The sequence below is a fragment of the Haemaphysalis longicornis genome, unplaced genomic scaffold (genome assembly GCF_048455015.1).
Source record: "Haemaphysalis longicornis isolate Haplotype H1 unplaced genomic scaffold, Haemaphysalis longicornis Haplotype H1 scaffold_1, whole genome shotgun sequence".
Classification (NCBI taxonomy): domain Eukaryota; kingdom Metazoa; phylum Arthropoda; class Arachnida; order Ixodida; family Ixodidae; genus Haemaphysalis; species Haemaphysalis longicornis.
This window is the reverse complement of record NW_027526203.1, coordinates 410,970,543-410,990,055: the sequence shown is the minus strand read 5'-3', so window position 1 is coordinate 410,990,055 and position 19,513 is coordinate 410,970,543. Positions and strand designations below refer to the sequence as shown.

At 44.2% G+C, this 19,513-nt stretch overlaps 1 protein-coding gene across 1 annotated transcript in view; it reads left to right on the top strand.

Moving 5' to 3' along the window:
- The window catches only part of Jub (LIM domain-containing protein jub), an 86,658-nt gene extending 71,979 nt beyond the window's left edge, over nt 1-14,679 (top strand). Inside the window, exons 8-10 of the mRNA XM_077686983.1 lie at nt 1,753-1,887; nt 7,106-7,174; nt 11,211-14,679. Coding sequence (XP_077543109.1) covers nt 1,753-1,887; nt 7,106-7,150 — 180 coding nt within the window. The 3' untranslated portion in view covers nt 7,151-7,174; nt 11,211-14,679. The remainder of the gene's footprint in view (nt 1-1,752; nt 1,888-7,105; nt 7,175-11,210) is intronic.
- Nucleotides 14,680-19,513: the final 4,834 nt, after the last annotated feature.

Sequence of the window (19,513 nt, the reverse complement as noted above, 5' to 3'; positions counted from 1 at the left end):
GGGAGTCGCCACTGCACTATCTGTTTTCTTAAATATCTCGATGACTTGTTTAAAGTTTGCGATAAAATTGGCGTCGTTGTTATTGGTGCAAAGCACTCTTTTTTAATTATCCTAATTTGTATTTTGTCTTCGTGGCCCCTTCAAAGATTCTACCTATGCAGCTGCTTCAGTCCCCGGGGGATAGCACGTGTTCTTAGAATAATTATTTGGCTGTAGTGATCTGGTAGTGCCTTGGTGAGCTTACAAGTGGATGGCAGGTTTAGGAGGAACACAGAAGCTCAAGGACTGTGGGGTCACAGCACTATAACTGGAGAGCATCATTGTTGTTGTAAAATTTATTAGAGATAGGATGGCACGAGGCCTGTTGCGGTGGGAGTGGGAAAAAGGGAACAGGGGTTATGTGCATCGCACCACGGAGGCTTCACACACAAAGCTCCATAATGAGAGCAGAGTTTAAAGTGTGGCTTATAAGATGAGCAAAGGAGTTGTCACTGATGTTAGGCGAAGGCACCAGCTACACAATTTTAAGCCTCATGGCGTCAACTTGAGCCACGGTTTTGTGTGTTTCTTTCATTTTTGACAATGTGCGTACTTTACAAGGCACAAAGTCGTGCCTGTAAGAAGAAGCAGCCCTGTTTATCTGACAGCTCAATAATCTGTTTTCTCTAAAGGCTGTTTTCACGTGCCTTACACTGTACGTTTGACAAGCTATGCCACAGCACAAACTACTCTGCCAAAACTGTGCGTGTGTGTTGCTAAGTTTAACACAATGACGCTATTTCTAGGTGTCGCGTGATAGCCAATAGCGCATCGCTATTTGCAGAATTTGCCGCATTTTTGCTCCCTGCACAGCATGCATTACCAAAAGAAGCTCATGGGTTGGCAGAGCCTCCCCGGTGCAACAAAATAATAATAAAAAAATGCTGGAGGCCAGCCTGAAGTGGCATCACATTGCACTCTTACCTAGTTTTTTTCATGAAGCGGCATGCCCTAAAGGACCTGCTGGGGCCATGAAGATATACTTCTAGACCACTTTAATGGAAACGTGGTGGCTCTATTGCTGAAAAGGCCTCTGAACATGGAGACCTAAATTGGAACTCTAGGCTACTTTAAACTGCTAGGGCCTTTGCCGCCTTGCCACTCATGCAGTGTAGAGAAACTTTCACGCTTTAACATGGTAACGCAGAGGGATTGAACTTTTAAAATTTGGATGACGTGTTTAGTACCCTTTGCTTTGCTGCACTAGAAATGGGCTCCACTAATGATATAAATAAGCCTGGCTAGGAGGAAGATCTTCGGCAGAGTTCAGGAGAAGAAAGGAAGCATAGGATGGGCTATGGGGCTGCACAAGCACAAAAATAAATGCCTAGGGATAAGGTAACAAGCAGGTAAAGGGAGAGAACTAGCGCGAAAAGATACGAACACCTGTAAACAGGGAATCGGCAAGGCTTGGTACCGGGTAGGAGCTTGTTGTGGTAGATCTTTGCCTTGCAGTGGACACACAGCACTTGACGAGCATGACAGTGTCGAATTAAATCTGAACATAAAATATGGAGGGCTAATTGATACTGCTTGGGAACGGCTCAAGCATGTCTAGTGCTGTACTGCCAGTTTGACTGAGATCAGCATTTGCATAGGCAGCAGCTTTTGCCTTGCAAATGGAAGGCACAGACTTTCCAGCACTGTTTGTGGGGTGTGGATGCTGTCGGGGGATTGTTTTTCCAAGGCAGCTTTTCCCTTGGCTCTTTCCAGGAGTGCAGCCTGCAGCTGACAGATGAACGGGACAAGCGATGCTACCCACTGGATGGTCACCTGCTTTGCCAGGGCTGCCATGTGCGGAGGCTGCAGGCACAGGGCTCGGTGGCCCGAGGGGAGCCACCCCCGCAGGTGAGGAACTCCCCCCTTCTTTCGCCCTTTCTGGTCACCAGTGGTGTCTGCCAGAAAAGAGCGTGCACTTCACAGTGCATCTGATCCATGCTGTTTTTATGGATCAGATGTGGAGATGTGGTGCTTAGGTGCACTATTACGCTATACACCGGGGCGCATAAGGTCTTTTTGAAGGAAAAGTGTGACGGTACTGTGATCATTGCACCAACAGCTTGTAGGAGGTATACCACAAACCGCACACTACACTCAGTGGTTCTGTCGATGTAGAATGGGAATTTTGGCAAGTATTACAACTAAAAGCCCACATTTTTCTCTGCAAAACAATTGACAGCTGTTAAAATATAGTATGGTACATCTGCACTTCTGTTTAGTTAGCCTTTAGCCTGTATGGGAAGCAGCCACACATGCTAACTAAGTTGGTGTAATGTTGTGCAGTTGAAATTTAAAGAAGCGGCTTCTTTAGCTTATTATAGACATGGTTTAGAGGGGAATTAGAAGAAGAATTTAACAGTCATGTACCGTTCCTTTCATGCAAAAAAATCATATCGCAAGATGTGAAAGCATGCCACTCTTACTGTCTTGTTAAAATACACTATGATATAAGCCAGAAGAGACAACGCAACAATAACATTTATGCTTTTCATATGTTGGTAAAAGCAAAAAAAAAAATCTATCTGAGGTAACAAGAGCTCCCTTTGTAATGTCTGAACAGATAGTCGTTTCAGGTCATGCATTTACTCATTAGACAATGTGCTTGTGTTACGTTTGAGCAACTGACCTTGGGCAGGAAATGAGCTGCCTCAGGATGAGTGTATAGAGGATGTTTGCATGGTATGGAAGGCAGTCTCCTGAGAGAGTGTGAAAAGCTTTGCGTGCAGTTTTTGTGCTGTTCTCTTTTTTGATCAATATGGGTCATTGTGTGAAAGACACAGTTCAGTTGCGTGTTTTTATTCAGGACTGTAAGGAAAGTTTGAACGAATGCAAGAACTGGAAAGGCTTAGTTAAATTTGTTGGCAAAACACAGGAGAAGAGATGGACAGGATGTAATAGAAATTTAAGCTTTCATTTCATTTATTTTACCTTCAGGGTAGGGTACATTATAGAGGGGACAGGCTACAACAATAACAAAATGGCTACAGGTGCGGCCATTTTAGGAGAAAAAGTCTTGGGCATAAGCACCGATACAGCCTCAAGCATGCTGCTAGTAACCATAGCTGGGCTTCACTTAAAGCGCACAGTAGCATGTGGGGTGCACCAGAAAGTACTTTGTACCAAAGTGTAGCTGTAAATTTTCTGCCCAGGTCAGGGGATTCTTTTTGATGGATTTGTCATCTGAAGGTGAACATTTTTACTTTTGCATTGATAGTAGGCAAGCACATACATGAGCTTGAGATTGAGCAATAATCACGGGCCCAAAACTACCCTCTAATAAGCCTGACGGCCTGAGCGTGCTAAATACAAACCAACGGCCATTGTATTTCGGACATGACGTCCTTGCATTCAGAAACAAATTGACATTGATCAGATCGAAACGTTAGTGTGGTACTGACACATTTTTAAACATGGCAGAAATTTCACTATGCTGGAAAAATGAGAACTCGTTTTATGTCTCTACCAGAAGTTAAAAAAAATGTCATTTGAACTTAGGGCAGCAAGTTGCACTGTACTCGGTGACCTTTTTTTGTGCAGTGCTGGAGCACTTTCACCAGAATCTGCTGGATCTCAGAACCCACTAGCATTCACCAACATTCAAAACTATGCTTTGGTACCCCTCGAATTTTTCCGGAGTACTCAATTCTAGTACTAGTTAGCTCAAAAGGGTTTGAAAGCTTAAGTTCAGTTTCTAGTTGGTATGAACATGCTCATAACAGGGTGCAATATTGGTGACTACTAGATCTGTTTTCGTGTTTTCAACTCTTTTGAACCTCGCAAAGAATGAAAGAACCTTGTAGAAGGAGAGAAATTCTGGCTAACTGATGTGTGTGTAAAAGGAGGCTAACTTCAAATCTCATGGGAAGTGTTTTGCTTCTTGATCTTTACCTTCTTTGTTCAGCCTTGTATCACTTCAGCATCACTGCCTGTGTAGTGTTGTTTTGTCTTTGTTAAACAAACAATAGTACTTTCAGGATGGGTATACATACCTACATTTAATTTTTGTTACCTTACTCTTGTCATACTCAGCGAAACACCTAGATGCCATAATGTTCCTATTTCTGTGTCATTTTTTTTTCTCTCCGTTTACGCCTTTTTATTTGTTCAGCTTAGGTGTGTGTGGGCCTGTGTGATTCTCTGAGTCCTTATTATTTTGGCCCCTATGATTTTTGGGTTGTTGCACTCTTAGCATCACATAACGTATTCCATGTTAGGGTCACGGTGTCCTTATATAATGACTATTGACAGGTTTGATTTGGGAAGAAAATATAAAGCTTGATAACGGTGCACCACTTAGTTTCAGAAATTCCTATTTTAATTGAAATAGGGTAGTATCCAGAGCTGAAAACTAAAATTTGTGTCGAGAGTAATATCTTCATGAAACTTGAGGAAAGTGGGCGAGTCACTTGCAATGGAATGAGCAGGGAGGAAATACGCTTCACATCTTTCCACTTACTTCCAAGTTAAAGTGCTACTTGTAGTACTGGGTGAATTGAATGTTTCCAGGATGCATGTTAGGTATGATTCGTGGTTTCTCATTGTCATTGCTGAGGATCACTGCTCAATATGTACTTCCTCGTGCCAGCACTACTCCAGGCACGTCTTAATTGTTTTGGACTTGGTCAGTGACACAGTTTTCCATTTATAATGCTACTTGACAAGATTCTGTGCCATCGAACATACGACTGCTAAAACAGCTGTATGACTTGCACCATTGCTTTCATAGCTTTGTAGAGAAGCCTATAAAGGTAGAAAAGCATGCAAATGTCCTTGTTCTTATGTTTACACTAAATATGACGGCCACAAAGATGGCAAAATTTAATATAGCCACTAGGATTTAAGGTCACGCGATGCACTTACATTCATACTGACAAAATTTTTAACATGTTACATTCCTACCTTCAGGTTTTAACAGCATTTCATGGCAATTTACAATAATTCTTTTTCAAATAAAGTAACCTTTTTTTTACATGTTTCTATGCCACAAAAGTCTACACTTTTCTTTGCACAAATTTATATTCTTTGTCCCTTTAATGGCAATAAATTATTTTCCTGCAGTGGACATAAAATATATTGGTCTGTCAAGAGTCCTTGCGTTTTACTGGTCACCTTTGAACGTACACTTGAGTTTTGTGAAAAGCATTCACAATATCCTTTTGGCAGACTTTAAAAAATATACCATGGCTGTTCAGAGAATCCACAGAACATTATATGTACCTGTAGAACCGTATCAGAAGCAGAGTTGTATAATGAATAAACTGTAAACACTGTGGCAGGATGCAAAGTTGGGCGAGTTGGTACATCGACATGGTAAAAAAACAGCGCGGTACGGCCAAATATACAAGGACAGAAACCAGACAGGACGAGTGCTGACTATCAACTAAGATTTATTTAAACGAATGCACATAATATACAGTTAAACCTGGATATAACGGAGTTGACAAAAATTCGCCTTTTTTCGTTACATCCAGGTTTTCGTTACGTACAGGTTTTGAGTTGTAGCTCACGGGAATGAAGTAGAAACGAAACCAATATGCTGGGCATCACTGATGCTGAACTTGCCCTTGTTCAAGGATATATTTCAAACTGAAAAACTGCGTGATTTGTGCTTGCTGCTACTACACGGCCCCCAATTCACAAACGTAACTAAGTATGACTTTTGCTTTTTGATACTTTTTGGTACCTTAACGCGTTTCAAGAACCAGACTTATTGCTGAAAGGGTTCCTTTTCACGAACTTCATGCTCATTTCTGCAGTCAAAATTAATGAAGGGATCCTAGCTGGGACACTGTACCGGGCGGTGACGTTCTTCTTTCTTGCCGGTGGAGACGGCATTTAAAATTGCGAGTTTTTCTTGAAAAGACAAATATTTTGTTATTCAGGCAGCAGAAATCATCCACGAACCCATACCACAGATATCAGGGGACACACGCGACTACACGCCAACAGGCAGGCCTAGCACCTAACCGACACTGCACTCACACGTGGAAATGCACAAGAGATTGCGGTGCGGGCGAAATATGCTAAATTAGTGCATTTTGCCGGCCAATTTTTCAGAAAAAGGGCAAGATACCTTGACTCATCTGCGTAGCGTACATCCAGGTTAACCGTTGCAACTCCTTCGTTAAATAGAGGTCGCAAACCCGTGGGCATCGATGAAGGTGGAAATGGGGAATTGAAATACTTCGTTAAATCCAGGAGTTCCTTACATAGAGGTTCGTTACATCCAGGTTTAACTGTACATAAAAAAACATTGAAACGGCGCATGCACCAACATCAGTATCACACACCAAACACTGATAGAGATAAAAAGAAGGAATACGCTTGCTCCTACATTCAACAACAATCAAGAAAGGCCACATCTTTAATGTGTAAACTATGGGAGGCCTGAGTAACGCACTTGTCACCAAGCCTGCTTATCTTGAACGCCTCTATTATTTCTTGCTTGAGCTGATTGGAATGATGGAGCAGTACGAGAGTTTGATCAAAGTGGGACTGACAGGAGCGCGGAGAACATGAACGACAGTGATCAGACAAATGAGGTGTAGGTGTACCTTTCAATGAATTAAAGTGCTTTTTAAACGCCTGTTTACACATTGAAGCACACTTTAATTCCTTGAAAAGTACACCTACAAAAGAACACCGCCGCCGCGCCATGAACATGGCGCGGCTTGTGCCACTGCACCCGCACGCTGAAAAAAAAAAAAAAAAAAACACCAGTGTGCGTTGCCTGCTCCATTTCAACCCGATTCTTAATGGTGGTGTCAACAGAGATGTCATTAATCATGCTCACACTGGAGTCGGGGCATTGCTTCGCTTTCGGTGGGGTAGAGTTTGGGACGTAATCAGTGACGGCGCACTCACATGGTTGCCTGCATGCGTGCCTCGGCAGTGAATACAAGCTATACGTGTGTTCGTTTAAATAAATCTTAGTTGATAGTCAGCTCTCGTCCTGTCTGGTTTCTTTCCTAGTGTATTTAATCGTACCGCACCGTTTTTTTCACCATGTAAATGCTGTACACATAGCCAAGCCTTTCGTTTATCTCTGATGGTTTTTCTTTTCCAGGGTGCACAGGCACAGATTGTATGGAATGGAGCACAATTGCATTAGACCTCGGTACATTTTTTCTCTGAGGTGAGTGTTCGCAGTAGCACAGTCATTAGTCTAACCATCTCAAATATTTCACTGTTCCATCTAGAGCAGCTAAGAGAGCCCCAGAAAAAAATTCAGACTGACTCCCTGAGGAGCACGTGAGATGGCATGCATATTGGTCGTGCTGGTAGTTTTGAAAACACTTAAAAGGGACAATCAACCCCTGTATGACCCACTGCTGGAGTCTCACAGGACGACGGAGTGCAAATGCATTGCAGAACCTGGTGGATTACAAATGTGCTAGGGGGTGCGCAGCGCCGGCTCAGCATTACAGTGCTATACTTTGCATGGTAGGAGACCTGGGTGCGTGCCATGCGTGTCAAACCAAATACAGCAATATTGCCTTGGGCACTGTATGTTGCCAGAGAACTGAAAAATTTTACATGTACCCTATTCTCGAGGGCAAAATAGGACAATTTAAAGGAGCCATGAAGAGAAAATGCAAGTTGGTTTTATTCGAAAGATTTCGTGTTTTATAGTGCCCCCAGCGCTTGTCCGGATACAAACGGTGCTTTATTCACTGAGAAATTAAACAATTTAGGTTAAAATTTTGATTTTCCCGCTCAATCGTGCGTTTTCGTGGTCCCAAGTGACATCACTGAAACCCGTTCCTCCATGCTGAAACCGACCGCTCTGCAGCCTAGAGTACCTTCATTCACGCATCCGCCGTACAGGGTAGAGACACGTATACGCCGGCGCCGCCATTTTTGGTTGCTCGCTCGCCGCCGAAGCAAGTCATTGTGTCAAAACCGCGCTAAAATTATCGCCGCAACGCGGTTTACTGAAGAAGTTTGAATCATATTGTCTGTTTCGCGTTGCTAGGTCTCGTGGGAAACGAAAAGAATAACGCGCTGAGCCCGTTGGCCCAATTGCGGCGGCACGGGACCGTTCAAAGGTTGTCTCCACCCTGTACAGCGGTGTTGGTTTGTTCCCGCGTTTCTTTACGTTCCGTAACCTAGATGGCGCCACCATACCGTGGCAAGCGTTTGGTTTGTTTTTGCCCGCATTTAAACCTGGCTTGTTTTTGTTCTGGGAGAAAATATTCGTTCCCTGAAACAGTGCTCGCTCGACAAATGGGGTCACGTAAGACACCGTTGCTTGCGTCAATCGGCCAGTGTCGTCTGAGACAACCCCAAGCCCCGTAGTGCTGTGCAGCGAAACCAAGCATGCTGTGCGCAGTACGAACAGCAGAACGCATCAGTACTTCTATGTTTACATGTGCTTTCGTAACTTCCACTGTTTGTCCCATCATTCTTATTGCTTTGTAAAGAATGTGCCCTAAATTTAAGCGCAAATCGCTCGTTCGTCTAGTTTGTAAGTTCTACCTAATTTGCGTCTGCTTCTGCCAGCCTCCGCCAATCGCAGAGCTTAGCTCATGTGACGACATAGGTTCTGTTGCGGGAAATGAGCTGGTGGGTCGCATGACCATTCCCGTTTTTCCTAATTATGTAGCTTATTTGAGCGAAGTTTACTTTAAAAGTGGTGTCAGTATGATTCTAACGAGACAATCTTTTGAATGAACCAAACTTGTGTTTTCTCTTCATGGCTCCTTTAAGGGGCACTGAAGGCAACCAGCAATATGGCTTCGAATGAAAGTCTGACCTTCCCATAGCCATTCTAGCGTTGATTCGGTGCCAAAAGATGCCTTAATTGCTGAGAAATCGATAGTGCAATGCTGATCAAGCGTGACGCAAACAGTGATTGCAGTCACTGTTTGAGTCACAATAAACCAGAAGTAAGCAAGGCAGCGGTGATGTATAGCAGTATAGAAGCAACTGCATACAAAGCTACCACATACCGAGCGGTTTGGTCAGTTTCAGTCAAATCGGTCGTGCTTTCCCGAACTCCCACGTCCTTTACAACTCCGGACCACAAAGTAAAATGTTCCTGCATGGGACCTATGATCAGTATTGACACTTTGTTGAAGAAAAACATAATGTTCTTCTGAGGCCCCGCGAATTTTGGCGTCGAACCAGCCGCTTGCTCATGCGTAGCTCGCATGCTTTCCCGAAAAGCAGTACCACCACCCCAAGTATGGACGAGTAGCCCCATTCAGCGGCAGTGAGAAAAGACGTTGTGCACGCCAGATGATTTAAGCACTTCTAGTGCAAGTTGTGTGGTAGAGCCAATGCTGGCAGTACCTGGCTTCATGTTTTCGCAATTTTTTACCTTATTTTAAAGAAAGCTACGTGTAAAGTGGTATATTTGTGTCCTCAGTGAGGTAATCTATCTTTCTTGAGCAACTTGACCCGCCGTGGTTGCTCAGTAGCTAATAGTACGTCCTCACTTGCGGCGCCGCGTGCGCAAAAACGCGCACCGCAAAACGCTTTTTCACAGCAAGATTCCTCTGCCGCAAGGATGGGTCTCGGACCCATTTTGTGTCAAGGCGCTTTGCACCAAACTCTACAAGCCAATCAGCGCCCGGTTCAAGTGTGCTGTGAGGTCAGTGCTCTCCCCGGGGAGCTCGCCGACGTAGAGCGCGCAGACCCATTCAACCCCTGCTCCCCCGTCAGAGAGGGCTTCAGACCGGTTCCCTCGGTCTCCGCCACCGCTTTTGCGCGCGCGCGCTCCCTGTAGTGCGGCCTTCAAAAAGCAGTGGCGTTTCTGAGCGCCCGGCGCGGCACGAGATCATTGCCGCAAGTGAGGACATACCTGAAGGTGTTGTGCTGCTGAGCCCAAGGACGCGGGTGCGATTCCTGGCCGCTGCGGACGCTTTTCTGGTGGAGGCGAAAAGTGAAAACGCCCGTGTGTTTGTGATTTCGAAGCGCGTTAAAGATCCCCAGGTGGTCAAAATTAATCCGAAGCCCTCCACTACGGCGTGCCTCATCACCTGTTTAGCATTGGCGCGTTAAACCTCACAATCAACCATTCTAGAGCAGCTTGTATTTTGACCTCAGTGTCCCTTTAAGAAACTGCTGGCCAGATACTTTCCGAACTTTCCGAAAGTTACCCCATGACACAAGGTTCCAGCCATGCCAAATATTATGCTGTATAGTTTTTGAGATAATGATAAAAGGAAATGCAGTGGCCAATGTGTATGTAGAATGGCCATATGATGAAATTTACATCCTTCATTGTTCCGTGTGAAGTGGGGGTGCTTGATAACTTGGAAATGAGCTCATTGGATGTGACCAGTGAAGCATGTTATTCTGCTCTAGGTTGGCCTGTGGAATTTGCCAGAGTATTAACATGCCATCGCAGTAGTTTGAATAGGCAGAAACTGTGCAGAAACAGAAGCTAACAGGTTACAGATAGTTCCTAACCTATAACTTCCTTGTTATTGTATGTTTGTGTTAGGGCAACCTGGTGAAGGCTGCATCCATTAAAAAAGGCACAAGGACTACCTATTTTAACCAACATTGTTAGCACTACTATTGCTGAGGATGATGCAGTACATTACGAGTCCACATTATCAATCCTTCCATGAAAGCCTGTTGCCTTAATTAACAAAGAGGGAATATGTCCTACAGCTGAATGTGCGTTAACAGGTTTACATTATGCAATTGTAAAATGGCATTTACAACTTGTGGCTTTTCTCCTTCCATTTTTCCCCTCTCCCACTTTTTTCTTTTTTGAAAATTTGTTGGTTATATCACCTGAGACATTTGTAATGTTTGTTTGTTTGTCATGCTCCTAAAGTAATATTTATGAATTTTTTTTTAATCCCTCATTTTGCAAAACAGAAGGTCCCAAAATATGTTTTCATTGTGCTTCTTATGATCATCAAAGGGAAGTGCTAAGTCATGTACATTATATAATAGTTGTGTCCCTCTCTTGCTGTCATTCCAGCCAAATGCTAATTTGCAAGTCTAGGCTTTAATTTACACATATATGTTCGTTTTGTATCTACCTTTATGACGCTTAGCTGTTATTCTGCATTTGAGATCGTTACAAACCATAAACACAGGAGTGCTTTTCTTTTTTCTGACAACAGAGATTTAGAACTGTGTTAGCAAATTCATTTCAGTGTCATTTATTGAGAGCTTTGAACTGAAACGCCTGCCGCTGCCTTGTGCAGGGCTGGTCCCTTGGAGGTGGAAGAAACAAGAGTTGCCCGAGGAAAGAGGGCACCCTTTTTTTGCAGCAAGCAGTGCCAACACAACATTCAAATCTTTGCGAGACATTTATATATATATATATATATATATAGTTATGTATATGCGTGCTACAATGTTTTTCCTTCTCCGAGTGAATGAAAGGTAGAATGAGGAGACATGCATAGAAACCCTGTTCAATCGGCCAACGTGCTGGTCACCAGAAGTGGATGGAGAATGTGTACGCGTGTCGAGTGGTATGGCTGAGGCGTGTACATAGTGCTTGCACATAAGAATAGTGGCCACAGTGCATAACATAGCGGTACTAGGAGAAATGCCAGGGGTCCAAAGCGCTGGTGACTGCCAGCCCACTCGTTGCCTCCATTTTCCTGCCCGAGAGGGAAGCTTTTAAGCGTAGGCGCATTGCACTTCGGCCAGGAGACGGGTTTGCTGCACAGCTGAAGTGTTCTTCCGGAGCGACCATGCGTAGCCATGGTCACTCTTTCTTTTTTTTCACACGCACGCACAGAAGAAATGACATGACTGTGGTCTGGAGGGTATGCTTTTCAAGTTTGTAGAGGCAGGGTTGTGGTATTCGCACATTGCCGGTGGGCCTGCCTTCCTTGTGATGCCTTGTAAGCATGCACACCCTACGCAGCCATTCACTTAGGTTGGTCACGTGAAAGGCTGCCCTGGGTGCTGCTCAAAATACTTCGGCTTGCTGCAAGTGAAAGTAGCACTGCACAGTCTGTATTCTTCTTTAGAAATGAGCTCAAAGCTGCACAAGAAATACAAGAGGGGTTTTAAAGGGCTTTCTCGTTTGTCTGCATATTGTGCTTTTAGTGACTTCGCGTACATTTCAAAGCAGCTTGCTTGCACTGTTGAGGTTGGTTCTGCTGAGGGGACAGTAGCACAATGTTCTCAGTGCTGGTGCAGAAGACTCTGCACCCAGCATTTCATTTGACATGTCTGTCCCCTTTTTCCCTATCCTGACTGTTCTTACTTCACTATGGTTTTCATTTCAGCAGGCCATCTAGTTTGATGGTTTTGCTGCATTTTTTGTTTTTGTGTTGTATGCACTTTTTTTTTTTTTTTTGCACTTACGTACTATGGCGGATGTCCTGCTGAAGGATAAAAAAAATGCGATGTTTAGAGACGCATATGTTGATGCTTAAAAATTTATGGTAGTGTAGAAACATGTATGTGACTTGTCTGTAGAAGCCTCGAATTTGTGTATCTTTGAGCTTCCAAGATACCGTCTGAATACTCTTTTTTTAGTTTGGGAGTCATGAACAAGCAGAGCACAAATGGCCATGGACCTCTCAACAGGCGTCATTAAAGGGGCTATTCCACAAGCTGACATTTTTTAGAGCATTCCATGAAGCATTACCAACTTTAATGAACCACTGTAAGGTTGAAATAGCATCTTCTACAAGAATGCAGTAACAGTGATCCAAAGTGCTGTAGAGCAGCTCTTTTGCTTACAAAAGCTTGTGGCAGTTGCACATACTGTCTGGAGATCAAATGTTGTACATTCACCAGACCCCCCTTTTTCGTACACTACAAAATGTGTATATTGTTTCCCTAGCAATAATTCGTATGTGCTTGGTCCTGCCACTGAAGTAGTGTTTATAAAAGCCTGCCTACATTCAGTCTGTGCATGGTAGATTTGTTCTTTTTTTTTTCCCCCTTTTATTGGAGGGGTAGTCACTGGGGCAGGAAGGCTATAAATTTGCAGCCTTTGGCAAACACTAAAATGTAGCTGATGTATGTTCAGGAAAGTGCTTGTCTTCTTTTTAAAGGCATTTTCATTCTTCCTTCTTTTTAAAATGTATTTTAGCCTGGAACTGATGTTAACCTGAAGTGAGGTTAGTGCATTGTTTAGCACCATTAAGTGCAGCTTTTTCAACATTTTGTGTTAAATTAGCAGCACAAAAATCTTGCTGCTTCTGTTGAGCCATAATTGGGAAAGTCCTTGCAGATTACATTGTGTTATTGTATTGGTCCTTCAGATCAGGTCTGCCTGAGAAGTCGGTGGTGAACCTACCTGACAGTACTTGTAAGCTATTTCATGCAGCCCAGACGATGTGCGTAGGGTGTGAGCCACGCATATATGGATAGACTGAACGCAAAGGCTTTAAGTAGCCTCACATAGAATGGATCGATAGGGCTCACTGTTTATTTCTAATCGGCAGCTCGTTACTGGTGCATTGGGGGATTTATCGCGAGAAGCTGTATCCCAGCTAAGCCACATTTAAAACATAAAAATTTCAAATTGCCAATTGGCAATCTGATTGCGTCTCAATTTGTGCACTCATGGTGCTGCATGCATAACAAACACAGTGCTGCTTTTTTTATGCAGTGCCATTCACTCTGTTGGCTTCCTCTCTACAGTGACCCCCTTCATATAAATGTAGAGCATTAAACATAGAGCCACAAAACAAATTGCTTCTTTTGTTTGTCTCCCTTTTTTATTGTTATTTTAAAGACATTTAGACACATTTGGCATTTAAAGGAGTATTGACACGAAATTTTTGCGTCGCGTTTTTTTCGTGGCTATAGGTGCCAACGAGCCCACTGATCGTAGAATGGCACATTAGATTGTCGAGCAAACAGCATAAATAATTACTTGCAGCTGCGTTTATTAGTGTCAGTTTCGGTTTTGGAGAAGCGAACACTGAGACAGCCACCATGATGGGAAGGCGCATTTGACGTTGCTGTTCTTGTCGCACCACAACCAATGCTGGTTTGGGCGCGCGCACGTGCCAGAACGGTTCGACCAGCTGTAGTTTCTAGTGACGTCAGTCCCAAAAACTGTGGCATGATGCACAATGTGGAAAAGTGCGCGCCAACAGCACTGTGGCTGCCTCGAAACGTCACGGGAGCCCTGGCGTGGGCCGTTTGGGTCCGACGTCATGAGCTTTTCTCGTGCGCACAAGGATTAAAATTTCTTTTAAATATGTTCTACTGAACGGTTACGGCTTAAACTTCAGAGAGAGTATCTCCAAATACAAAGGAAGCTTTTTACAATTATCTGAGCCTTGAAATTTTGTGTCAGTACTCCTATTCCCGGTCACTTTCGTCAAGATTTAGCCGGTGACTTATTTTTCGGACATGCCCATTTGTTTGAATATTTTCAGGGAATTAATGAGTAAACCCAGTGAGGTTTGATCAGATTGTTTGATCATTTGGATGTGGGTGCAATCTTTGTCAGGTCCAAAAATTGGGTTGTCGGCTGCGTAGAGTGGATACCTAGGGAAATGGTTGTGCAGATGGAATCACCTGAAATGGCTCCCACATTGTACAATCATTGGAAGTGCATCACACTTCACATTTCCCTGTATAGCAGACTACAAATGGACCATAGCGTTTCTTGTGCAGGTAAACTGGTGATGTTAACGATTCATTTCTTCACTTGTACAGTTCATAGACAATAAAGCTTTGATAATTGTCTGTGGCTGTCCATGTGTGTGTTGCTTTGAAAAAAATGAGCTTGGCCTGTAGGGAAGAATTTTTTGTGTTATAGTAGTATGTCACTTTGCGTAGAAACATTCCCAAACACCATCCACTCCAAATGGAATGTTGTCTGTCGTGTGAGTGGGCTTCAGTGGCATGACGGCTAAATCAATCTGCTGTTGGCCCCGAGGATAGAACATTTCAAGCAGGCACTGCACCCGTTATTTTGGTGAGGCTAGTACGTAACAGCAGTGATGTGCTGAACAGGCCTCAAAGTTCAAGACCCTGTGTAGTGTTTGTCATGTTCCTTTGACAGGCCCACTATGAAGATGCTCTGGACCACTCTGCTACACCGAGATGTTGTTTGGCTACTTCAGCGGAACATCAGAAAGCAAGTGCAGGCCATGCTGAATGGTGGCTTTCCAATGCGAATGGCAACCCCAGATCTCCTCCTAAAGGCACCAATAGGGCAATCCAGTTCATAGTAGAGTGGTATGTAAACATGAGAAAAAAAGCTGTTCACTGTCAATACATACAATTATATGAGAAGAGTACCATTCTGGAAAACAACTGTAACCCATGCTCTAAAACAGGCAATCTAAAACAGGTTATACTAACTACATTTCACTGCTAAGATGACTCCAACAATCTTGGAAAGTTTTCCCTCTATGAGCGCCATAGATTAGGCAATCTAAAACAGGTTATACTAACTACATTTCACTGCTAAGATGACTCCAACAATCTTGGAAAGTTTTCCCTCTATGAGCGCCATAGATTAGGCAATCTAAAACAGGTTATACTAACTACATTTCACTGCTAAGATGACTCCAACAATCTTGGAAAGTTTTCCCTCTATGAGCGCCATAGATTATAAGCAGCTACAGTCTTGATGCGAATAACATGGTGCACTGCTTCCGAAACTGTTTCGCAGCATCACCAGGTATGTTCACATGGCTGTGAAGCAGGTTGTAACAGCCCTATTGTTTGTCCTCTATAAAGAAAACTAAAATGCTACTGAGTTTCGTAAACCTAGGCCACTCAAAAACACCCGTGCTAAACCACAAACCAAAGCTGATAGTAATTATTTCCCAATCTGGTTTCGTCACGTCATGACAGACCAAGCTTATTTTGCCCATGAAAATTCTAACAACATTTAAATGATTTCTTAAAAACTGTTCACCTTAAAAAATTAATCTAAAAAAATTATGAACATGGACTCTTTAGCTTGGCCATTCATGTTCTGATAACAAGACTCCAATTTTAGGTGCGGAGTCCCTTAGGACTGCACAATGTCCGTCCGTGTCCGTGCGCATAGCATTTACAATCACAAAAAATCACACAGGCACTGGCAGGATTCGAACCAGACAGAATTAGTGCTAGTCGTCTTACCCATTGGGCTACGACCGTGAGTTAGTACCCGAGAGTCAAGTGGCTTACTTCCTCGCCTGTAACGGTGCGGAGTACCTTAGGACCTCCCAATGTCCATCCACGTCCATCCGTGTGCACACCACCATCAAGCGAAATTTGATTTGAGCCGCAAGTTGCAGTTTCATTTAGGGAATAATGAAGGTGCAACTCGCGGCTCAAATCGAATGACGGTCGGGGCGCAAATCGGATGTCACTCTGGGCGCAACTTGGATGTCATTTCAAGTCCCTGTACTCCACACCCTCGCCATCATCCATGGAGTGGAGATGCTGCCATATTTTTTTGTTGTTGTTGTTATCCAGTAAAGCCTTGTAATAACGAAATCCTCTTATTGGAAAGCTTGCTTTCTTTGAAGTGTTTGAGTGTCCACTGCAGTACATTGAAAGCAAATAATCTACTCTTTTAATGAAGTATCACTTATAACAAAGCCACGTCCCATTCCCCAAGAAATTCATGGCTTGCTACGTGTGCGCCCACTCCCGCGCAGTATGCATCCAGTGCACAATCAGAAGCAATGAGGCCAAATATGGTACATGTAGACGCTGCTAGTTACAAACATCACGAAGCATGTGCAGTGGCGGCCATATATGACCCCATGGCACCCCCCATCAATTCCCTCGCCATACGTACACGCCACGCGGCATCGGCGGCCACAGTGGCCGACCCTGGCAATTGTAATTTCTTATTCGAAAACAGCCATGCCAATGGACTATTTCTCCCTTGGCGCTCAATATTCTCCTTCAAAATCCTCCAACCACCCAGGTGGAGCCGATATGGACTCCTGCCCATACAGGGCTGGAGGGCAATGAAGCGGTCAACACAGCAGCTCAAGAGCTTACCATCCGAGCAGGACCTAGTCTTGTCCGCCTCTGTGGAGCCCAGTCTGCTCGTGACAGCCTACTGAGCTTCCACGATTTCACTGCGCATTACCCCCTCACCTGCCTGCTCACCTGGCTCACCTGGAACTGACTAACGCCACGCAGCGACTGCGGCGCCTCATGCAGACTATAATACACTGCCATGTCATGCCAGGCTGCATTGAATTTATCCTACAATGTACCACTCACCCAATTAATTGCCCTGCATGTGGGGCACAAGACGCCATCACTCACCTTATGTAGAATTGCCCCAAAGACCTGTTTCCTATAATACCCACTGGCGAGCACTGGGGGCAGGCACTGGGCAGCTCAGACCCGCAAGTTCAGTACAATCCAATGGAACGAGCGGCCGAGGTGACTGGCAAGCTGCAGGTGTTGGTCACCAAACCTCAATAACCCGCTCTTCAAAAATAAAATTTTCTTTCTCTCTCTCTCTCTCTCTCTCGCTCTGTCCCAACGACTCGTTTTAATGAGGCTTTACTGTATGTTTACCTATGTAACCCCTTGCAGCACACAGAAGTAACACTAAAGGTAGGTGTACCAACTAGTGTTAGCCACAGCTTTCCAAGGTGCGAGTGTTTTTTTTTCTTGCATTCCTGTTTTTAAATGCACCGTGCAGGAAAGTGCCGCTACAAAGGTACTGATCATACGTTTACAAAGAAAAAGTTTCCAGGTATACTGCTGCCTTTGAGAAGATAATTTTGGTATACTGCTGCATCTGGGCAGTGGTTCCTTTGCAATCGTCTACGTCACCTAGGAGTTTCCCTGAAAGGGGCACTGAAGTGAATTTATCGAAGTTCTATGGTATACTGCTGCATCTGGGCAGATAATTTTTTCCTTTGCAATAGTCTACGCCACCTAGGAGTTTCCCTGAAAGGGACACTGAAACGAATTTATCGAAGTTCTAACTGTGGCAACATTGTGCAGATTAACCAGTTAGCGGTGCTCTGGAGCCTTACTCGATCTGTGGTGGATGGCAGAAAAAAAAAAAAAAAAAAGAATTCCTCGGGCACTCTTAAGTCTGCCAAGGTGATTTGAAGGAGAAAGCCAGCAATTGTCTAAGGCTTCTCCACGGCTATATCATGTCCACATCTCGTTCTTAGTCTTTTGGTGCACCCGCCGCGGTGGCTCAGTGACTAAGGCGTTGCGCTGCTGAGCACAAGGTCGCGGGTTCGATTCCCGGCCACGGCGGCCGCTTTTCTGATGGAGGCGAAAAGCAAAAACGCCCGTGTGCACGAGATTTCGGTGCACGTTAAAGGTCCCCAGGTGGTCAAAATTAATCCGGAGCCCTCCACTACGGCGCGCCTCATCGCCTGCGCTGCGTCGGCGCGTTAAACCCTACAATCAATCAATCAGTCTTTTGGTGCGAATCATTCGAACAAGCAGACTGGCTGCACTTCATGCAGCCCCACAAAAAAAAGCTGATGATGACAGTGAGAGCTCTTCCCTGCGTGCACCTGTTCTACACACGTGCCATCGCGTTGACCTGTCATGGGGCACGCACGAGGCCAATTCTTGTTCCATCCCGGTGCGGTACCGGTTTGGCGCACTTGGCCGCTTGCACTGGCGACCCGGGTTCAAATCCCACATTAACACATTAACCCAAATGTGTTTTCTCCTTACAGCAGCAGCCATTTTGGTACCATTTGTGTTTACGACGACAACCATGGTCACTTTTCACGTTTATTTAGACATCTAAGGCTTTCACACGTGACACTCACGGTGGCCGTACCAACTACTGTAATGACTTCACACAGGTTTGCAACATGTTTTCATGCTATCTCAGCCCTCAAAATTTTCACGGCGAATATTGACTTTTTGCCTGTTCAATCAAAGGTGTTGCCAGTAAAACATTCTAGTAATACACTGAATTTAGCACCAAGAAGGACTCGCCAAGTGTTGTCGTTTAACATTAGCAGACTTTGTAGATGCAAACTGCCTGAAAAGCACCTTGTGTGCACGGATGTATTCAGCAAACTAGAGAGCAACAATCTCACTTTTCTACAATTTCAAGCATTGCGGCCCTTTGCAAGGCTGGTTCCTGACAGTGGGGGTTGATTTGCTTTGCTTCTTATGGAGGTGAAAAACGAGCACAGACGCGTGCAAGGTTCCAGCAGCTATTAAATTAATGTGCAGATGTCTACCACAGTGCACCTTTTTAGGACAGGTGTGAGTACATCACGCCATACCCTCAACTTGCTTTGTTCGTATCCGCATCAAATTTGGCACATCGCAAGTTGCACATGGCTAGCACATGTCAAAAAAGGTACGAGCATATTTGTACAGTGGTAGCACAAGAAAAAAAGCCCGTGAAACGTTTGAAACATTGGTATTCGCTTGGATTTTCAACATTTGCTTGGATGCCTTTGAGATTAGTTCGCCTTCTCTTGCTTCAGCAGGACGTATAATGCTGTTGAGCCTTAAATAGTTTGAATGAAGTAGATCCGAAGACTTTCGAAGTTTTTTTTTTTTTTTTACTTTTTATTCTTCAGTACCTGACTTTCCAGTTTTGTGTAATTGACTAACA